Below are 21,565 nucleotides of genomic sequence, written 5' to 3'. Positions count from 1 at the left end.
AAAAATTAGGTGTTCTCAAATATATTTTAGGGTTTTCAATTTAACCCTACTTTGTACATTGCACAACGGTCTTTTTTCCCATGTCTACGCGGAGAAAAGATCGCTGCAACTTCGTGGGATAGATAACAGAAAAACCCTCTCGAGCTATTTCACCCTCTTGTGAAAAATTCTCTAATATAAATACTAGCCGCCATGAAACAGTCCACTGGGCTCTTCATTTCTCCTCATCCTAAAATCCCCACATATACAACACAACATACTGGCAATGTCTGTACCACCAGAATTTTCCAAGAAGGACTCTTCGAGTTCTCTGACAAGCGCCCATTCAGATTCCGCCTCAAAGGTCGAATTACACAACAACAAGAATAACATTTTAGATAGAGTCACGGTCTTCGCCAAGACTTTCCCGCGCAGACTCTTCCAAACAATAAGAAGAAACAAAGCATATCAATTACTTGCCCTTCTGCTAATACTACTGCAAGTCATATTAGTCACCAGACCAGACTCCATCACTGACACGGTCGGATATTATTCAGCGTCTTTTAGCAACCCTGCAGTCGTTGAACATAAGAAGGATCTGCTGAACGTGGATGTCTCCAAGATTTTGAGATTTAAAAGATGGGCCAAGTCTCCAGTGAGTAAAAATGTACAAAAGCAAAAATTCACCTCTAAATTGGTCACTGGGTTCGTTAATAATATCGATATCACTAAGCAAAAATTGAAACGTAAGAATAAGAAGGATCATCCTCAGGATTCAAACGTCCATGAAGGGTACGAAAACTTGGCTTCATGTGAAGATTTCGCTTACACTGCTCCAATGGAACATGCAGATTGGAGTGATATCTTACAGGATGACTTGATTACCGCTAGACGTGAAATGATAAAGAAAGGTGGACTCATGGCTAAGGAAGTTCAACATGAAAGTGAAAAGGATTGGTCTGAAGAGAAAATCATTAAGGAACATTTTTTCAGATTTGGTAGTTCTGCTGTTTGGTTGGAATCTGAAGAATGTTTTGTCATGTATACAAGAGTCATGTATTCATTTAAGGGTAGTAAAAGAGATGATCATTTTTCTTTCCTAAGAGGCCAAACTTTTGATAGAGATTGGAATGAAATTAAGGGTAAACGTATCCCATATAATGATATGCAAATTCCAAATGATATCGAACAAGAAATTAAATTACTTGATGCTGCATTAGATCAAAATCAATGTGATTCTCTTAAGAATAAAGACAATGAAATGTTCCATAAATGTCAAGTGGAACATACAAAGAATTTCTTGAAAAACTCTAAAAGAAAAGAAGAGATTTTATCCAACTATTTTATAACTTATCCAACAAATGTTAATGTTCCCTTTGATCCATCTAAGAACATTCATAAGGGTCCACAAGATCCTCGTGTAATTGTCAGAAAGACAAATGATATGGAGGACCCCATTATTGTTTTCAATATGTATGATGAAGATGAAAAAAAGAAGAGAATGTTTGCATTCCATCCACATAGAAGAGTGGATCCATTAATTAAATTGATGATCGAAGGTCATCCAATGCGTAATGACGAAAAAAATTGGGCCCCATTCCTACATGAGCACACCAAAGAAAGTGCATTATCTCGAGGTACACTCCATTTCGTTTACAGTTTGAAACCTTTAGAAATCTTAAAATGTTCTCTAAATGACGGTAAATGTGAAGTAGTATTTGGGGCTGACACTTTAGGTCTAGAAAAGGATAATTCCTATGGTGAAATGAGAGGTGGTTCACAATGGATCAAACTTCCTGACGTGCTACCAACTGTGAAAGATAAGCAAATATGGGTTGGATTTCCAAAGATTCATTTGTCACGTAGTGCCTGTCGTAATCATTATTACAGACCTATGTTATCCGTCCTTGTGGAAAGCAATGGTGTCTACAATATGGATCTGGAAGTCCCAGTCCTAGATTTCGGATTGGATGTTGCATCATGGGATATGAAGGGTAGTTATTGTGATTTGTTAAATGTGTTAAACCCTAATAATATTGCATACTGGGATGTGGTAAACCAAGATCCACACACCAAAAAATACGAAGATTATTTGGCAATCACAATGAGTGAATCTGATATTTTCTCTAGAGTTATGGTCATAAGAGGTGTACTGGATTATATTCTCGGGGCTTATAAAGAGAAAGAAATAAAGGATAACTTCCAAGTTGATGAAGAGTCTCCAATAATTCTGCGTAAAACTTTGAAATGTATAGCAGATTATGCTTCCGAACAGGCAAAGGAATATTCTGAAAGCCATCCTCGTTAGAAACTAAAGAATGGCTACCTTTCCAAAGGTAAAATGTAAATATGAAAATATAATTAAACTTGTAATCTAATTCTTCTAACCCTTCAAACTTTCAACTAAATGCAAATCTATATATTGTCCCAAAGAAGCGCTCAAGATGAGATGAAACATATGCTAGGTGGATTATTGAGTAACATAGAAAAACACCGAGAGTTTGAAATTATTGTCAGAAAATTAAGAGATAATAACTTGTCGTTTGGTCACTTTGTTTGTCTGCTTAACCGCCTAATAAACGCTGTCATCAGCACTAAGTAATTCCAAAAAAATAACTTGAGCCCGAAAGTTCCAAACAGAAAAAATACCATGAATATCAAATTTATAAGGGAAATTGGTTATCTTCCAGCAACCTAAGCCTCCAAAGCAAGTGGCATCAGACAAATAATCAGCCAAACGATGTTGAATAATATGCCCATTTTTAAATCAATGCTTCATAGGTCTTTTATGCGCCCACTCACTACAAAAGCAGTCCTTATAGCCCCAAGTGTGAGAAACACCACTAAACTGGAACAACCTATCATAAACCATTCTCCCGAACAAGCTGCATCGAGGAAATGGCTTCCGAAACGATGTGGTATTATTACGGAGAAAAAAGGTATGGTTCCATATTTTGATCCAGAGACCGGAAGACGTATAGGCGCAACAATTCTACAAGTTAATAATGTTGAAGTATTAATGCACAAAACAGCAGAAACAGATGGATATTATGCCTGCCAAGTTGGATACGGTGCCAAGGATTATAAGAAGGTTACTAGACAGATGCTAGGTCATTTTGCTTCCAAATACGTTAATCCAAAATTAAAAGTGTCTGAGTTTAGAGTAAAAGCTCCTGAGGGGTTACTACCTTTAGGAACCGTGTTGAAGCCCTCATTCTTTAAGGAAGGTCAATATATCGATATCAAGTCTACCAGTAAAGGGAAGGGTTTTGCAGGTGTAATGAAGAAATATCATTTTAAAGGTCTAAGAGCATCACATGGTACATCTATTATGCATAGACATGGTGGGTCATATGGTCAAAATCAAGATCCTGGTCGTGTGTTACCAGGTAGAAAGATGCCCGGGAGAATGGGTGGTGAACAGGTTACCATCCAAAATGCTCAAATTATAAAAGTTGATGATACAAATGGTGTTATTTGGGTTAAAGGCCCTGTAAGTGGTCCAAAAGGTACCTTCGTAAAGATTCAAGATGCGATCAAGAAGCAATGAATAATATATACTATCATGTAGACACTTGTACATAAATTCTCTAATTTAAGCAGGGAAGTTAAATTATTCGAAATATTCTTTAGGTATTTTGTGTTTTTAATAATTTTTTTATTTAAAATATATATTCCCTTCCCTTCATTTCCAGGTTACGTGTATCGATTAGAAAATTGCATTATAAATCCATAGCGTGAGTGCATGACGTACCATCGTGTAGTTTAGTATCGATGCATTAATGTATTAAAGTAAAGACCCTGTTACAAAATGACATTTAACAAATAAACGAGAAGGTAATATACATTGAAATCCAATGACTTTTTAATCTGCTAATTCTGATGGCTTTAATAAACCACCCACCATGGCAGCCTTCTCCTTTTCCACTCTTTGTTGTTCTTGTAGGGCTGTTTCCTTCTCCTCGGCAAACAAATAATCAGTTGGATCTCCACCAATTTCCTTGATTTGGACCAAGAAATCTCTCAAGATACCATTGAATTTACTTAGGTCACCATATTGTTTCGTTAGAGCACCCAAGAAATTTGTAATTTGGTCTGCTGTTAAATGAGGGAAGGCATTTCCTAGCATGTTTGCCAAATATTGATTCAAGTATGCTTGGTTAGTTGTACCTTGAGCAACAGTACTTTCATCATATATTGGTACAGATATTTTATTCTCGTACACTAGGGATATCAATTTCATTAACAATAATGATTGTTTAGAAAACCCAGATTTGTGATCAGAATCGGTCAACACGTAAAATGTTTCACTAACAAATGTGAAGAAATAATTCTTATAAAACGCTTCAGCAAACTGGTTGTCACCCATTCTCTCAATATTCTTTACCAAATCTAGGGCAATTTGCAAACCATTGACTTCAACGTCTCTGTTGTTATGCTTGAAAGCCCAACATATAGCATCCACAAATAACTTAAAAGCAGCTGGTGGCAATTGTAGGAAAGCAGCAAATTGCTTTTCATTGATTACCTTCAGTAATTCATAAAATTCAACACGATGTTCAGGATATTCGGTGAAATCTTTATTGATCATATTAAGCGTACACTCAAATACACTCTGTAAAATTAGAATCACACCCTGAGGAATCATATGGCCCACCTTACTAACAACGGTAGTCATACAGTTTAGTACTTCGGCGTCTCTGGCATCAGGAACATTGTTCATGTAATCTTCTAAAACAGCATTTAGCAAAGGATCGACTAAGACCTTAACGACATCATCTAAGTTCTTAGCCTGGGCAATATAGATTTCAATTAATTTCAGGATCTCCTTCTTAATGGTTCTTAATCCACGGACCTTTGGCGTTTTGGTGGCAATAACACCATCTTGAGCCACTTGACTTGAAATCATTGAAGAAACTGCCCTGTATAATTGTAACATATTATAATAAATGTGACCCAATTGAGGATAAAAATCTGCTCCCATAGAAGAACACACTGCTACATTCGTCTTAATAATATTAGCAACAATTTTTACTGTTTCAGAGTCTAACAATAATGCAGGATTTGCGGTACTTTGTTCTACAATAGCATCCCAAGCCATATTAGGTAATTGCATCAAATCGTTAAGCAATCTGTTTCTTTCAGGTATATTCCTTTCTTCGGCAATAATGATACCACAAGCTTTATAAAAAGTATGCACTTGTTGAGGTTGTAAATCACTAGTTGTCTTTTGAATATCTCTTATAATCGTTTGAATAAATGGTTCAGTTTCACGTGGTTGTTGAATAACAAAATGATACCTACATTTTTGAACGATCTTGATAAATGTATCACATGCCATATCTTGAACACCTTCATGAGTTTCATGCATAAATTCAAATAGTTTTAAAATAACTGTTTTTAGGAAATTCCAATGTGCCTTTAAGAAACGAGGATATTGACCAACAACATACATAATATCAGATGCGACAACGGCCTTGTTATCTTTACCTCTCTTCTTCTCCGTCAATGCTAATAAATCTTTGATAACTGTAACAACAAAACGCTTTTCTGTTTCTTCATTCATGGTACCAGAAATAGAACCAATAGCCCATGATAAGGTGTTAATATTGTGCCATGACCATTCAGATCCATCAAGTTGTCTAGTCAATTTGTTAATCATAATATTTTCTGTGTCCACAACATTTAAATGAGTCAAATAAACTAACACTTCTCTCTCTGACTTGTAGAGTTGAATTGTGTCCGACTCCTTAACAAATTCTCTGACAATTTCACCTTCATCGTTTTCTACCACTAACACTTCTTCTGGTTTAACCATATTCTCAATAATAACCCATCTCAGTTGCGAACATATATCCTCATATATATGTTTCTTCAACGGGAATCTTTTCAAAAATTCAGGATTTAATGCCCCGGCACCAGTGGAAATTGCCTGAGATCCCACAGATAATTGCATCAATGGGTTCAATTCGTTTAATGGTAATCGTTGCACCTCATAAAATAGATCAGCAACTAGATTATTCCAATAATCTAATGTAGTTTTAAACAATTCTCTTTCATCAATCTTGGACAATTGAATCAAGTATTGATGTGAATTTAACAAAAGTTCTCTTAAACTTTCATCACTTTCTAATAATTCTCTATGATTTGTCAAATAGGTGGTCAAAAACATAGCAAAATCTTGTAAGAATGACTGATCTACACCATTAGCGGTAGCATACATTGATTTCAAATCAGCAGTAACAGGGACAACGTTAATTGCCATTTGTTGCAGAGTATTCTGGAAAAATAATACAGTTTGCGTCTTAGTGGCATTATCGTCCGTTGGCAAACGTAAACTAGAAACTTCTGTCAAACACTTTAAGGTGACTGCTCTTGTTTCGGCGGAGACTAAGAATTTAGTACTCAGCAATTCCAAAATATTAGTTTGGTAGATGTAACGGTAAGGAATCCAATGTAAATACCTTAATAATGACTCTAGTGCAGCAACAACAAGCGACGTAGAAGAGGCTTGTTCCAATACTTGGAAACATAATTTGAAGATTTGTTCGAACTCCTTGGACATGGAAGTCTTCAAATGTAAGGCTTTCGCCTGTGTCATTTGTTCAGCTGAGAAATCAAAGACTTCTTCAGATAAAAGTTTCAAAATAACCATATTGTTTTCACATACATTTACCGAGGAAGTGGAACTGCCAATTAATTCAGGTATAAATTCAGGCCAATTTTGAGGCCATTCTTGCTTCAAGATTTGAACTAATGTCAAGTCAGACTTATTAATCAAATTCTTTTGAGTTTGGAATACTGTGTCATCTTGACACAAGGTAATAATCATACCGACAACAAAATTTCTAATACCGATTCGTTGGTCTTCAGGAAGTAGCTTCCACTTCGTATTAATAAGTTTATCTAGGATAGTTAAGCCAATGAACTTTGCTTGCGGATTGTTCGAGAATTGCAGTATTTTATCTGCACGTTGCCAAGCATCTGGATGCTCTTGAAATTTGGTTAATACATCTTGGGCCTGCTTTTGTTGAACACCGGATCCCTTGTAAAATGTTTCAACGACTTGGTCTAATGCGGCGATATCTAAATCTTTGGAAAAATCCAGAATAGAATCCATTTTTTCCCCCTTTGTTTAATAGAAGTATCTGTAGTATCTCAATGCAGCCAACAGATCAATGCCTATGTAACTCTAAATAAAAGTGCAATACTGTTTTCACTCTTTCAGCTAGTTCTTGTAAATTAGAATTGAAGGATTGAATAGATTTTTCTAAAATTTGAATTCTTGTGGCGGGTAATGACAACACCGGGTAATACAGAAGAATGCCATCAATACGTTTATCAATGAGTTCCTATTAATTGGAGTTAGGAGTTGGAGTTTTAGATAAATAATTTAATTAGTTAAATAACCGTATGCTTATATAAGTTCTATAAGTTTATTCATTGTTCCTGTGTTTATCATCATCAGTAAACGGATTCAACGGTATATCATTTTCGCTACCTTGATCTTGGCTGGGAGACCATAGGAAATTGTTAATCCCATAATCCATTCTGGGTGTCGTTAAAGGTCTAGCGCTAGGGGTTACATCTTTAGAATGCATCATATAGCCCATCTCTGAAATCTGGTCAGTTGGGGTCTTTCTCTGGACATCAATATTGTCCTTGTTTCCCGTTTTCTTTCTGAAATAGTATTTCCATCTCGTCACAACCATATCCAAAACGTCAACATTTCTCTGATTATCCAAAAATTTATCAACCTTTCCCATGGTATATAAATAGCGCACATATTGGTCAATTCCCAAACAGTCTCTGGGATTGTAAGTGGTGTATAAGGGAATTTGCTGTAACAGATTCGAAAACTTAATAGCCCCACGATAGGCATTAGTATAATAAACCTCTTGCACAAATCTCCTGTATTGCAATCTTCTTTGAATAACCTTAGCTTTATTAATGGAATTTAATTCTTTATTAAGACCTCGTAGATCAACTTTGACATCATATGGGTCTTCTGGGTTGACTTGCATGTAATTGGCTACCAAATTTTTGACCGTCAATCTACCTTCCCATATTTTAAATGAAAATGGACCATCAAACGAATGCATCAATTTAGGTAAATAGCTGAACTCCAACTCACCAGTACCATCTGAATCATACTTGGCCCACGCCTCTGTATACTTTCTTATCTCTGGCCTGCTGATAGCCGACTTTGATCCACCTTTTCTATACACGTAACTGAAATTACCAATGACCAACGTTATGAACATATTCATGAATATGTACATGGACAAGACATTCCATGACATTAACAAACCATACGCATAATAACTGGACCCACAGTCGCTATACGATGAACCATAAAAACAATATGGTGCATCCACATCTAGGTCATCCATTATGTAATTCCATCCTTCACCAAAACTACATCTGAAAAGAACGATCAATGTTTTAATAACAGTCCGAAAATTCAAGTTATTCGTAGTATTTGGGCCTAATCTTGTTAGACCAAAGATTTGATTAAGTGCAATTGCGTATACAAGAAATAGAATTGCCCAAGTGTATGTTAAAGACACAATTGGTGGCAGACTAGCCATTGCAGTCTCGATTAATTCGCTTAACATATCATTCTGTGGAATAATAAAAAGGAAGAATACCAAATGGAAAAATTCCTTCATGTTATGAAACCAAATCCATATAGATGAAACCTTGAAGCTAATTATCGTCAAGATAAAGGCCACACATACAATGAACATTCTTAAAATATTCCATTTTTCTTTTATGTAGAGAGACATGCCCTCACCATAGAGATATAGCAGTTCCTGGGTAAAAAATACAGAGGTAGAAATCATGTAGTAAATCTCATCATATCTTTGATCTGTTTTAGTGTACGCCCTCGTAAGCAACATTATAATATGAACGTAAAGGATAATTTGGAGGAAAGTTGCGTAGTAAAAATTCTTCTTTTCTACAGCAAACTGATAGCAAATTCTTCGAAGTTTTGGGTAGTCAATCAGATTAGGGATTGCCTTTGGTTTAGTTTGTCCAAGCAATTTCAGAGACTCCAACCAAGATTTTTCCTCAATCGTAAAGTAAGCCTGTCCTGTTGTCCTTGCATGATTACTTATGATGAAAGAAACAAACAAATTTAGAATGAAGACCATACTAAGGAAATTGAAGAGGACTAAAAATGTAGCACTGCTAGCGGAAGCGAAAGTGGATGTTACAGTTCCCACGCCGGTACTATTCATAATATTTATCAAAAGATCTACCCATCCTTCTAGTGAAATGATTTCATAAAGGGATCTAAACCCGCTAGGGAACGAATCCAAACGTAAATGGGGGACTTGATAGACACGAGGCATCATTATATCCCACTGAAAAACTTCATTTGTGTACTCATTAAAGCAAGAAGCTCGGTCCAGGGACGTGTCATTACAAACTCCAAGTCTTCCCCTAAATATGTTTATACCCCACACACAGAAAGGAAATAATAGACTAAAGGAGATCAACCCTGCCTCACCTATCTTTTTCACACCGTCAAACATTATTAACGTGAATGTTTGTCTAGCGGTTGTGCTGATAGTTAAACATCTAAGGGCTCTCAATGCTGTTAATCCCTTGAATATACGAGATAGATTCCCATTGTTTCTCAAGTATGCAATTAAATTTATCCATAATGAAATAAGAACAATGAAATCAATGTGATTCCAGGGATTTCGTGTATATGCATTTGGTGCATATATCCATCCATCGGCTATAGTTTTCACAATAAACTCCAGTGTAAATAACCCAACAAAAGCACAATCAACATAAGTGTTCCAGTTCCATGTTTCCATATTATGGTTCATTCGATAAAGAGGAGTAACTAAGCATGAACAAACAATTAGTAGCGCTGTCATGATAGCATATATGAAAACAAAGATATCTCTCTCGACATGGTGAAAATACCTTCTTTTAGTATATAGATCTGTTTCATCCTCATAAAATCTCAAACCGTCAGTTCTTTTTCCAGAACTTGAAGGAACCAATCTTTGACAAAATTTCCTTATTCGATGATTTGGAGGAAAGATGAAATATGAATAATTGAAAGCTGGGTGCTTGCGCAAATATTCCAATTTCTCATCCTCATGTTCGTTCAACTGAAGAACATATGTTTTTCCATTGGTATCATTCGTCTCTGTAAATATAACCTCCGGCTTAGTATAAAATGGATTATTACCATACAGTGTTATTTTCTTGAATGGAATACGGGCAAGAATCTTCCGACACCATTCTAAAGGCTTAGAGGGTTCCTCTTGCTTTTGGTCGTCTGTAAATTCCTTTGCAAGATCACCCATATTCTGAGAAATATTCATAATGGCAGTTCCTCTAATCAAAAATTGTTTAAAGTCCCTAGAATCTTCCTGTGAGCGGTTTTTAAATAGGGCTTTCCTTATTCTCGTTATTAAAGTTGCATGTGTATATTCTTGAATTTTTTGTGGATAGACGTATTTCAAATAATGCTTAATTTGTAGTGGTCTTTTTTCTTCTTCGTTTACTTCCAAACTCTGTGAAATTAAGGCAATAAAGATGTTCAAAATAACGGAATTAGAGAGAACAAACCACATGATAAGTAGAACAGAACAAAAAAAAGCTGACGATATGTTTGGTGAATATTGCTGTAGGGCATATAATATATCAGTCCAATTTTCGGTAGATCCAATCACAAATAAAGAGAGGAATGAGTTTGGCAAAGAAAACATACCTAAGCCTTGATCCGACATTTCATCAGGAGGTATCACCCCTTCAAAATAAAGGGCCATTATAATAGCAGAGAGGAACGTGAAAAAGAAATAAAAAGAGGCTAGATTCCAGATCATAACCCCATTCTTTAATACCAGCATCCATAACTTGCGGATAAATCTTATAGATGTAACCACTCTATAAAATCTCGATATCTGAAAGATAGAGAGCCAGTAATATGCGTGACCTAATGTGCCATTAACCGCTAAACAGCTAACAATCAGGCTGATTATTGAAATAACAAAATCGTACAAGTACGCTATCCGAGTCAAAAACTTCCACATATTTGGTATATGGAAAATAAGCCTAAATAGTGACTCCAGAAATAGGATGATGGATACCGCCTTATCAGTCCTTAGTAAAGTTTGAATATAAGAATCTGTTGTGTTGGTATCTACTAAAGATCTCATTATTAAATCAATTTGAATCAGAGCCACAAAAATCCACTCAACCTTTCCATAAAAATATAGACCTTGAGACGCCCATGTGGGAAACTCTGTCTGAGCCGCTTTTACTTGAAAATATTTCCAATAGCCCTTTACAAATCTAATAGGAAAACTTTCATTTGAATGTATCTCCAATCTTTTCTTCTTAAATTCTTCATTAGCCAATTCATACGAAGAAACTAGAACAGCAATTAGCAGATTCATCATCCAAATAGTCAGAACAAAAATAGACAAGATGAAAAATAGGCATGCCGCCATTTCATCAGAATTCATGGTGTAGTACATGATATCGGTAAAGGTATTTGCACTCATGATAACGAAAATCAGTTCCATAGAATTTACAATATTATCAAAACTTACTCTTCCATTATAGGGATTGGCGTTGGAAATACATTTCGAGTATGGTGGGCACAAAAATCCCTTCGAAACTGGACCTTCTGAGCCATCTTCAAAAATATAATTCATTCGTACCTTTGTGACAGGTTCCAAATGCCCACCGCAGAATTGCATATCATATTGATATGTATCAGTAGGATCATCAGGGTTAACCCACACACATTGTCTTCTTAATGAACCCTGGAACGTTTGTACCCCTAGGATTCCAAAAAAAACCCAGAAATACACCATCATCGAACCAATATTGATTAATTGTGGTACACCTTGTTTTAACCCTCTTAGAATAGATGATATACCAGTATCGGTATTAACTAATCTAAGGATTCTAAAAGCAGCCAGAGGTTTAAAGATCCTAATTCCAACTCTTGAGTCAAAGTCTCTAATGGAAAAAAATAATCCTAACCAAAAACAAAATGAAGATGTTAAATCTATTCTGTTCCACGATGAGCGAGCAAAAGCTCTTGGACAATCAAAAGCGTCTTTACGTTTCCTGAGATCATTTGTAGATACCGAGCTTCTAAGGGCACGTCTATCATTTTTCTTCTGATTCTCATCATCCAGTAGCTTGAATGGTATAAAAAAATCTATAATAGCAGAGCCATATTTAGCCCTCAAATGCTTGTATAACTTAGAAATCCCAAATCGTTCCACTAAAGGTAGGTAATCCTTCCCAAAGGCTTTGAACATTTGTGAATCATCCCAAAATCCAAATGCAATAATTTTTGTCAAGTCATTTATAGTAAAAAAAAGGAAAAGAATAAAAGTAACATAGTCCGACCAGTTTGAAAACCTATAAAGAAATTGTATATCATGTGGATCGTATGTTCTGTATGCAAGTAGGCCAGTGAAGAAGGAAAGTAAAACCATATAAATGAACCTATATCTTGGATGTTGATGTATTAGGGCCAATTTCATCCGTATTCGATTGTTAGGTCCTATAATACCAAGGGAGTTCCCATATAAATTTAGGGGCCTAGTATGAGGTTTACTGCCTATTTGTTCTAGTTCAGGAATTGTAACCGGTATTGTTGAGACATTAACATCAGACTGTTTATTTCCAAACTCCTTTGATTCTAGTTCAAGGAAAGTGTTTGTGTTCGTGTCAGCCAGTGACACTTGGTTCGCTTCATTAGTTGGCGTTATATGGGCATCATCATTCTCATATTTGGTAGATATTTCATCAAATATATGAACATCATCTAATATATCTTCTGGACCATCAACAGAACGTTTTGAGCTTCTATCATTTGGCGGTTGCGGAAGCCATGTGCGACCTTTGTCGTCGATGGCACTTCGAAATTCGTTCTGTAAATCTTGAAATTCATCCATATCCTCAGCATCAATAAAAGATAAGACTTTTGCGGACCTTGGTGCCATATCTGTAGTATTGCTAGTTTCTGAAAGGCGTCGGTTGGCGCTCTTGCTACCTTCTGGGTTTCGTAGTTTGATACTACTTAATTGGTTTGAAAAATCAGTAATCATCGATCTAACAGACGGTGACACATTATCATCCGATGATGACCTGTCAGACTTAGAAAAAGATGCGGTTCGTACTGATAGCTGAGGTCGCGTCTTGTCTTTGGTATCGGTCACCTTTGTTCTGAATATCTTAGCTATTCTTGATTCTTTCTTAGGTTCTGTCTGAGATTCAAATTGGGCCGAGGATCCAACATCTTGTGAATTACCATCTTCATCCCCTCCTGGAGGAAAGATGTTTAACTTCGGTAGAATTAAAGGTTTCTTTGGAGTCGTCGGTGGCTTGGTTGAAGATTCCTTAGGATCCTCAAATGGATTCGTATGTTCGTAAGGTTTGGTCAAAGACCTCTTGCCACCATCCATATTATTCAGCAGTGTCGTATTATGCTAGCTTATCTGAGTAACCAATATTAAGCTGCAGTTATTCTCTTTCTACTGCACAGGGTCCTCTAATCCGAGAAGAGTTGGTAATTCCAATTTTGACGTGCCCTCATCATTTTGAAAAATCGATCTTTCAAAACACCAAACAAAACAAAACAAAACAAAACATCACAGCCTCTGATAGGAAAGAAAGGGGCTTGTAAATAAACTGCTAAAATTAATGAGATGACCAATTATGTCTTTTGGCCTAAGAAACTCCGTAAGAAGGAAGTTGAATACCAAAGCGAGACTTTATATGCAATCGCGATCTTCAAGAATGATACCGATTATGTTGTGCTGGATGTAATTCCGAGAGCGTCGGTAGAAGGCATAAAACTTTTAGAGGCTCAATACCGTGTTATTGCAGAAAAGTTAGAAAATAGTACGCAATGGTCCTTTAAGCTTGAAAGTGCTGTCGTGGTGGAGTTCGAAGCTCCAAGACTCAAATTAATGCAATTCTTCTCACTGGAACCTATTTCCCTGATATTACCTGAAAAGGAGTTTGATAAAAAAGTTAGAGCTCTAAAAGATGGGTCCTTACGCAAATTGAGTAATCATCCCCGCTACCAATCAAAGAATGAACGACTAAGGCAAACACTACGTCTACTGAACTTGTATTATAGGCACCTGAGTAGATTCAGCAAAGCTTATCCAAATCTATGTTATCAACAACCAAGTTTTAAAGACCTTATGCTTTCGCTTATTGAGCACTCGGTTTTATTTCTCAGAATCTGCAAATATTTCTCAACTATTGTGACTTCTTTAATTATGACCATTTGCTTCCTTGCTAAAGCCATCTTCTCCATACTAAATTGGAAGATGTTTCCTTTGGTTAATATTTCAGCGACTGCTCGACAAATTGCTTTACGCTGCCAACAGATATGTTATTTTCCACTACAATATTCAAGAATCTATGAAAAAGGTTCATTAAAGAAGGCACATCATGAAACCGCAATCCATTTACATAAAGATTTACCCAGCAAATATTATCCGGATTACATTCGTTTCTACAATACCTTATGGTTAATCATTAACGACATTTCTTTTGGTTTGATATTGAGCGCATTGCTTAATAAACATAGACAATTTTTGGCTATAAATGTACATTTTATTGTAAACTTCATCTTTAGTGAGATTTTTCAAAAAAGTGCAATTTCTCTGGCTAATAACCCATTTGGGATTAAATTGAATGCCGAATTGGGTACCTTCTTAAGTGATATATTTTTGTGGATTATCGATTTTTCATTTACAGCATTTGTGAAACCACTGACAACTGAAAAAAATCTTTATCGATTTATTGATTTATTATCCCAAATCACATGTCTCATCGGTGGGTCATTTGGGATTTCAATCATTACTGATTTCTTTACCTTATTATCTATCCCAATCTATATTTTTTACCACATAAGTGGGAAACTATATTTCTGGCAAATTAACATAATGGGAAGCCTTTTTTACTTATTCTGCGGTAAGAAGAAGAACGTGTTGAGAAGAAGAGTAGACACCAATTATTTCCAATTGGATCAATTACTGGTAGGGACATTATTTTTTATAATACTGCTATTCTTGACTCCTACAATCCTATCCTTTTACATATTTTACGCAACGTTACAAATGATATCTATTTGGATAGAGATTGGATTAGAGTCAATTATTGCCATGGTAAACCATTTCCCTTTATTTGCTCTGTTATTACGAATAAAAGATCCCAAAAGAATGCCTGGAGGAATTTGTATTGTTTCTGTTAGAAACAATAAAGATCATGAACCAATTTTTGAATTGCGAAGTAACGCCATTGCTCTTGGATTAATGTTTAAACCATATAGCATCTTACTGAGAAGCTTGCTAAACAACTATTTCTCTATCCAAACTTTCAAGAAATTACTTTTCGGTATTCCAATCATGGTTAACATAAATAAAATGTATTTCATCTTATATTCGTCCCTACCCAAAGAACCTGTTTCTCTTTTCACGTTGAAAGAGCAATTTTTTGGAACTATCTCTGAAAATGGAGAATGAACCCATTTACCCTATATTTTATAGTCATTTATATTTGTTTATTAGGAATATTGCATTATTTAATAATTACATTAAGGACTTAGGTCGATAACTTCAGTTAATGATTATATACATGGATGTTGTATTTTAATATTGTATCATGCTATCAAATTGCTTAATAGGCACTTTACTTCTTCTTATGCTTACCTCCGGCAGCCTCTTTCTTCATTTTCTTGGGTGCACCCTTACCACGACGCTTCTTTGCTTCCACCTTTGCAAGTCGATAATCTTCATCTGGATCACTGAACTTAAATTCTGGATATAGCGTCTTCAAATGCTTAAATTTAAGCACGTCAGGATTACCATAGTAGGAAGCAATAGTTGGTCCCTTAAGACGTTGTGATAGTATTTTGGATCCTGTTCGAATACATTTCGGATTAAAGTTTTCGTCAAATATCCTTGCTGATACTTCCGCTACTTTCAGTAGTCTACTTTTTGGTACTGGCATTGGTCTGTGTATATGTTACCTTGGTCTTGTTTACTTCATTAGCAAATGACTGGTTCAAGTACCCAGGGACAAATTTGTAGATCGATAAAATGTGGACTTTGAAAATTACGATTTCGCTGTAAAAGAGAAGAAATTTAGAAACCATCACATAAAGCCACTACAAACTGAGAAAGCAATCAATAAGTAGCTAAATGAAATGGTATATATGCAAACTAAAAGACCTTAAAGATTCACGTTTTTATAATTTAATAAAACATTATACTAATATACTAGTGTAAATATTACCTTAATTACCAGGCGACGGCATCGGCTTCAGTACCTTCTTCAGCCCATTCGGAAGCAGCATTTTCTTCTTCAGTGGCTTCTTCCTTAACAGTTTCTTCACCAGCTTCTTCTTCAGTTTCTTCAGTAGTTTGTTCAACTTCTTCTGGGTTTCTGTAGAAGTATAAATCTGGCATAATAGACCATGGTTGAGTTCTGTCAGCAAGAGCACCTCTTAGTCTCAAAACTTCTCTGGACAATAAGTACCAGATTAAACCAATAGAATGTCTACCTCTGTTGTTACATGGAATAGCAACATCAACGTATTCAGATGGGGAATCCAAATCGGTCAAAGCAATGACTGGGATGTTAACGTAAGAAGCTTCCTTGATAGCTTGAGCATCTGATCTTGGGTCAGTGACAATGACTAATCTTGGTTCCTTGAAAGAACGGGTGATATAATTGGTGAAAGAACCTGGTGTGAATCTACCAGCAATGGCGGTGGCACCAGTGTGAGCAGCGAACTTCAAGACAGCTCTTTGACCGTAAGTTCTAGAGGAAATGGCAACAACATCTTCTGGGTTTGGAATGGCAGCGATGATTCTAGCAGCCAAGACCAATTTTTCCCAAGTCTTACCAACGTTGATAACGTGGACACCATCTGGTCTGGCATCGAAAACGTATGGTTCTTGGTGAACCTAATTTAAAAAGAAACAAAAAAGTAATTACTTGTTAGTAAAATGTTATTCTTGTGTTGGTTCATGAATGTTTGCAATTGCATGTTGGACCATATAATTAAGCTTGGTTAAGTCTCGGTTTTTTTATTAACATTGGTTTATCGTTGCATATGCAATAATTAACTCCATTTATTATTGAGATATTAATTCTGTGCTGTTATGGATCTTCCTAAATGAAGGTATCAATCTTTTATTGCTGTTCATCTAGTTTTTTCATGTTGGTCATAATATTAGTTTTTCCTCCATTTTGTTCCAACGACAGTCAAGTTCACATGGATTTCTTTCATTACCCTATTATTCATTTGGCAGTCCTAATGCATCATATCATTTATAAATTTAATTTTTCAATGGTAACATACTTGAACGTTTCTGGCACCTAAGTGGGTGTTAGCAGCCAACAAAAGTTGGGCATCTTCTGGGGTCAAGTCAAAAGTAGCTGGTAGAGACATTTTGCTATCAATTTCTTATGCTATCTCTTCTTCGATTAATCGTTACTATAATACAAAATTAATACCAATTTAACTATAATTATGCAAAAATGTACGTAGAGAATATTGTCTAGTGAGAGAGAATATCGTGAGTCTGTCCCTAGGCAGAGAGACCTTCCGCCTAGATGCCGCGCGCTCCAGAAAGAAATTTCCAAATCTCGCGTCCCTCTCCTGCTGGAAATTTCAAAAATCCTGCCTAGAGCGGAAGTTCACCTTACTAAGACGGAAGGAGATAAATACGCTAGTAACCATTGGTACCCTATTGGGGGCACCCAATCACCTCTTACTGATCTAAAAGGCCATAGGACGGTGATCAGTTGTTTAATACACCTATGTCTATTAACCCCTAGACTTATTCCTAATCCCATAATCAATTTTATGTTATCACTATTGCTAAAAAGGTGTGGGTGTACAAAATATTTTGGGTGTGTGGGTGTTAACAGTCACAAACTTCAAGTTGAAATCTAACATTTCGCGCTTTTTTTTTGGCAATGAAAAATGAAAAATTAGCAAAGACGCTATATTGTCTTTGAGTTTTTCTTCAAGCATATCGATATACATTGTAGGCACCTTTTAAAATGGGCGGTTATTAACAACTGAGAGGATACAAGTCTCCAAATGAAAAGTTTCTTAGGCCAATTGGTATTGTTGCGTTACTAATCTAACCACACCAATTCGTTGTTATCGTAAAGTACATTTTTTCCCTTGTAAGGGTACTAGACCCACTCAGCCTCGAGGCGAGCCTCCTCCTTGCATTTATTTTAAGCACTAACATGCGCTAAGCATTAATTATCGAGGATAGTGGCGAAAAAGACAGTCTTTCCACAACGGTCAAGAGCAATCCGAACATCTGCCTAATATGGAAAATAGTCACTATTTGGGAAGATATCGCTTTCTAGTTCGTAGTAAACCAGCCCACTTCACAGTGCGTAGAGGGCCCTTAAGGGCAATCGGGGCTTCTCCTGCTTGCCCTTTTTTTCGTTCAACTAGTCTTCAAATAGAAGTTAACCGACGGGGCTTAGTCAAGTAGTAGACCTTTTGATCTCAGCTTTTAGGTTTAGTCGGTTCAACTTGCAGCTAGGGTCTTTTCTTAGGGAAACTTACGCCATGCATGTCTACGGAGTCAACCTCGAGGAGGCGCGTAAAAATTTTATATCAAACATTTCCGAGAAATCAGAAAATAAGCAAAAAAATCGTTACGTTTTGGATACTCTTCTTCACATCGTCCGTACTCACAAAACTGGTTTAGATTATAATGGCAATTGTTCGCCTCGAGTTTGAAGGAACTGCCATCGCACTGCCAATTTTGATTCGAAATATATTTAAGATTACTAGAAGATAGCATTAACTTCCCCTTTTCCTTGGTCTTTCTTGTCTGTTATATACTTGGAAAGAGAATATCATACACAGATACCACTTAAAATGGCAGACGAAAACGGAGACTTCCAACTTTATAAATATACACCAAACCGTGCAGCTGGTATCGCATTTGCGGTCTTATTTGCTTTGGCTACCGTCGTTTTGATTTATCTGGTTTCGGCAGCAGCTTTCAAAAGCAAGAAAGTGGCAGGTACTTGGATGCATTTCAATTCCGATAATGAAAAGCAAAGTATACGATTCTACATGATCGGTAAGTTATACGGTGCATATATTCCATTGATTGTCGGTTGTGTCATTGAAATAATTGGTTACATTGGTAGAAGTATATCAAGTAAGCATCAACAAGAACTTGGACCATACGTTCTTCAATCTGTTTTACTATTAATTGCTCCAACATTATATGCCGCTTCCATTTACATGTTGTTCGGTAGATTGGCCCATCTACTATTTGCAGAATCATTGATGATTATGCCTGCCAGGTTTGAAACATTGATCTTTGTTCTAGGTGATGTTGCGAGTTTATTAATGCAAGCCGCTGGTGGTGGGCTAATGGCAAGTGCCGATTCCGCAACTTCAGGTTCCAACTTGGTCACAGCAGGTCTATTTGTACAAATTGCATTCTTTGGACTATTCATTATCAATGAATTCCTATTCTTGCTGAGAATACAAAAGGCAAATAGTAGTATTCCACCCAGATGTCCACGTTGGAAAAACTTAAACTTGACTTTACTCATTACTAGTTTTTTGATTCTAATAAGATCAATCGTTAGAGCTGTCGAGTTTATTGAAGGTTACGATGGACACATTGCATCCCATGAATATTTCTTGTACATCTTCGATACTACTCCAATGTTCATTCTTCCTCTAATGTTCATTGCAACCATGTTTTGGAATAATATTTTCATCATTCAAGAAGATTCAGTCACTGCACAATTGAATAGTATGACACAAGTAACTGTTCAAGATGACAATGGTGGTCATTATGGTAATTATGATAGTTACGATAATGACTCTCAGTCACAGTACGATGTTTCAATGGTTTATGCCAAAGATACAATCAAATAGGTGACTGTTCCGATATTAAATAAAAAAATCTATAAAAAAGCATCCTTATTTACTATATTCTATACAAAAAGCATTCTTATTATATTCTATTCCGCCTTCTAGTTCTTTTTGAAACACATAAAATAAAATCATTTTACTTCATAATTGACTTTCAGGTACTCTCTAATATAATCACAGCACGGCTTCATCTCCTCAGAGACATCTAAGGGGTAACTGATGCTCACAGTTAAACCTCCCAGAGATGTGGATATGACACTAAGTGTCGCAATATCTGAGATACCTTGAGGTTCATTGAAGATTGCATTTTTGATGTAAAATGAGGAAGTGTCTTGACAGCTCTCCTTAAATGCTTGGAATCCCAAATTTGTCACTTCAAAGGTGGATGGTGGACCGTTCTTACCATACTCAACTTTTTTCTCAACAAAATCTTTGGCTTCAATCATATCCAATAGTTTTACATTGTTTATAATGTCACTGATCTTTGATCCTGTGTTTAATTTAATAAAATCATTTGCATTGCTAGCAATCTGCCAAATATCTAGGTCACCCTCCATGGTTTGTTTAAAATCTAATCCACCAACAAAATTCCCCATTTGTAAATCTTCATCGTTAATTTTCAAATATTTCGAACATACACTTCTAGTATTCATAGGGATACCAACACTAACTATATCACCTGAATAACTATCAGAATTACATTTGCCCAATGCGATAGTCATCAGGCCCACAAGAAATGAGGTTAGTGATACGTTGTTCTCTTTGCAGGACTTCAATATCTTTTGTAATGAATTGGTGGGGACATTTAAAGTCCATTGTCTATTATCATTTCGTACTACGTAACCAGTAGAGTTAGATGTATCATTTGGATATTGTCGTAGTAATCCATCAGGGAAAGAATATTTCTTAAACTGAAACAGATTCGATGGTGGTGCCAAGATGGCACTAGGATACCAATTCCATAGCATAGCTGCAATACGTCTTTTAATCTTCCAACTCCATGGAATTGGCCACGATTCATACGCATGAGAGCTTGCAGATTGAGTCTTATTGGCTTGTTCATGTTGGAATAATGGCATTTCCAAGATTTTGTCATCTTCGGTAGATTCGACGGACATAGATAATGATCCTACAAAACACTCCCAAAACTTAACAGCAGACATTCCATCAAATAACACATGATCAATTAATAAAACCATAATTCTCTTTGATGGGATTAGCAATATTTTCCACAGAGGGGTGTCCTGATCATATTGGAAATTATAAGACTGAAAAATAGAGTTAATTTCATCCTCAGCAAATTGTTCCCATTCTTTGTATTCGCAAACGTCTTCCAAAAAGATCGGACTCTCGATTTCCTTAATATATATGTCACCACTTGTTTCCTTTGTAGTGATGTTATAATGCAATTGTGGATATTTGGCAATCGGTGCCTTCAAGCTTTTAAAAAGTTGTTGTTTATTGGGTAATCGGTTCAATTCCACAGCCAAATAAAAACAGGAATGAAGATTCAAACGACTTCTCTCACAGAAAAAGTCCTCTAACGATGTTAGTTTTCTGACCAGCATAGTATGAAAATGGAGTTACACTGCGTTACTGACACTTCTTTTCTTAAAGCTGAACAGAGTTGATTTA

General features: G+C 36.1%; 9 protein-coding genes across 9 annotated transcripts; 4 read left to right on the top strand and 5 right to left on the bottom strand.

The window, feature by feature from the left end:
* Positions 1-265: 265 nt before the first annotated feature.
* Positions 266-2,287, top strand: NCAS0A07470 (uncharacterized protein; the record flags this gene model as incomplete). Its single annotated transcript, XM_003673638.1, has 1 exon — positions 266-2,287. The coding sequence occupies one exon, from the start codon at positions 266-268 to the stop codon at positions 2,285-2,287; it is 2,022 nt and encodes a 673-aa protein (XP_003673686.1).
* A 432-nt stretch (positions 2,288-2,719) lies between these two features.
* MRPL9 (mitochondrial 54S ribosomal protein uL3m) lies at positions 2,720-3,529 on the top strand (the record flags this gene model as incomplete). The annotated part of the gene is made up of 1 exon (XM_003673637.1): positions 2,720-3,529. The coding sequence occupies one exon, from the start codon at positions 2,720-2,722 to the stop codon at positions 3,527-3,529; it is 810 nt and encodes a 269-aa protein (XP_003673685.1).
* Positions 3,530-3,844: 315 nt separating this feature from the next.
* On the bottom strand, positions 3,845-7,099 carry CRM1 (exportin CRM1; the record flags this gene model as incomplete). Its single annotated transcript, XM_003673636.1, has 1 exon — positions 3,845-7,099. The coding sequence occupies one exon, from the start codon at positions 7,097-7,099 to the stop codon at positions 3,845-3,847; it is 3,255 nt and encodes a 1,084-aa protein (XP_003673684.1).
* A 316-nt stretch (positions 7,100-7,415) lies between these two features.
* On the bottom strand, positions 7,416-13,439 carry CCH1 (calcium channel protein CCH1; the record flags this gene model as incomplete). Its single annotated transcript, XM_003673635.1, has 1 exon — positions 7,416-13,439. One exon carries the CDS (start codon positions 13,437-13,439, stop codon positions 7,416-7,418), a length of 6,024 nt encoding a protein of 2,007 aa, XP_003673683.1.
* A 243-nt stretch (positions 13,440-13,682) lies between these two features.
* GPI1 (phosphatidylinositol N-acetylglucosaminyltransferase) lies at positions 13,683-15,515 on the top strand (the record flags this gene model as incomplete). The annotated part of the gene is made up of 1 exon (XM_003673634.1): positions 13,683-15,515. The coding sequence occupies one exon, from the start codon at positions 13,683-13,685 to the stop codon at positions 15,513-15,515; it is 1,833 nt and encodes a 610-aa protein (XP_003673682.1).
* Positions 15,516-15,681: 166 nt separating this feature from the next.
* On the bottom strand, positions 15,682-16,002 carry RSM27 (mitochondrial 37S ribosomal protein mS33; the record flags this gene model as incomplete). Its single annotated transcript, XM_003673633.1, has 1 exon — positions 15,682-16,002. One exon carries the CDS (start codon positions 16,000-16,002, stop codon positions 15,682-15,684), a length of 321 nt encoding a protein of 106 aa, XP_003673681.1.
* Positions 16,003-16,292: 290 nt separating this feature from the next.
* RPS0A (40S ribosomal protein uS2) lies at positions 16,293-17,449 on the bottom strand (the record flags this gene model as incomplete). Its single annotated transcript, XM_003673632.1, has 2 exons — positions 16,293-16,961; positions 17,360-17,449. 2 exons carry the CDS (start codon positions 17,447-17,449, stop codon positions 16,293-16,295), a joined length of 759 nt encoding a protein of 252 aa, XP_003673680.1.
* A 1,461-nt stretch (positions 17,450-18,910) lies between these two features.
* On the top strand, positions 18,911-19,933 carry RTA1 (Rta1p; the record flags this gene model as incomplete). Its single annotated transcript, XM_003673631.1, has 1 exon — positions 18,911-19,933. The coding sequence occupies one exon, from the start codon at positions 18,911-18,913 to the stop codon at positions 19,931-19,933; it is 1,023 nt and encodes a 340-aa protein (XP_003673679.1).
* Positions 19,934-20,061: 128 nt separating this feature from the next.
* Positions 20,062-21,498, bottom strand: SLI1 (N-acetyltransferase; the record flags this gene model as incomplete). Its single annotated transcript, XM_003673630.1, has 1 exon — positions 20,062-21,498. The coding sequence occupies one exon, from the start codon at positions 21,496-21,498 to the stop codon at positions 20,062-20,064; it is 1,437 nt and encodes a 478-aa protein (XP_003673678.1).
* Between the last annotated feature and the right edge of the window lie 67 nt (positions 21,499-21,565).

The sequence above is a fragment of the Naumovozyma castellii genome, chromosome 1 (assembly GCF_000237345.1).
Source record: "Naumovozyma castellii chromosome 1, complete genome".
Lineage (NCBI taxonomy): Eukaryota > Fungi > Ascomycota > Saccharomycetes > Saccharomycetales > Saccharomycetaceae > Naumovozyma > Naumovozyma castellii.
Note: the sequence above shows the minus strand (reverse complement) of the source record. Positions and strands in the feature narration are given on the sequence as shown.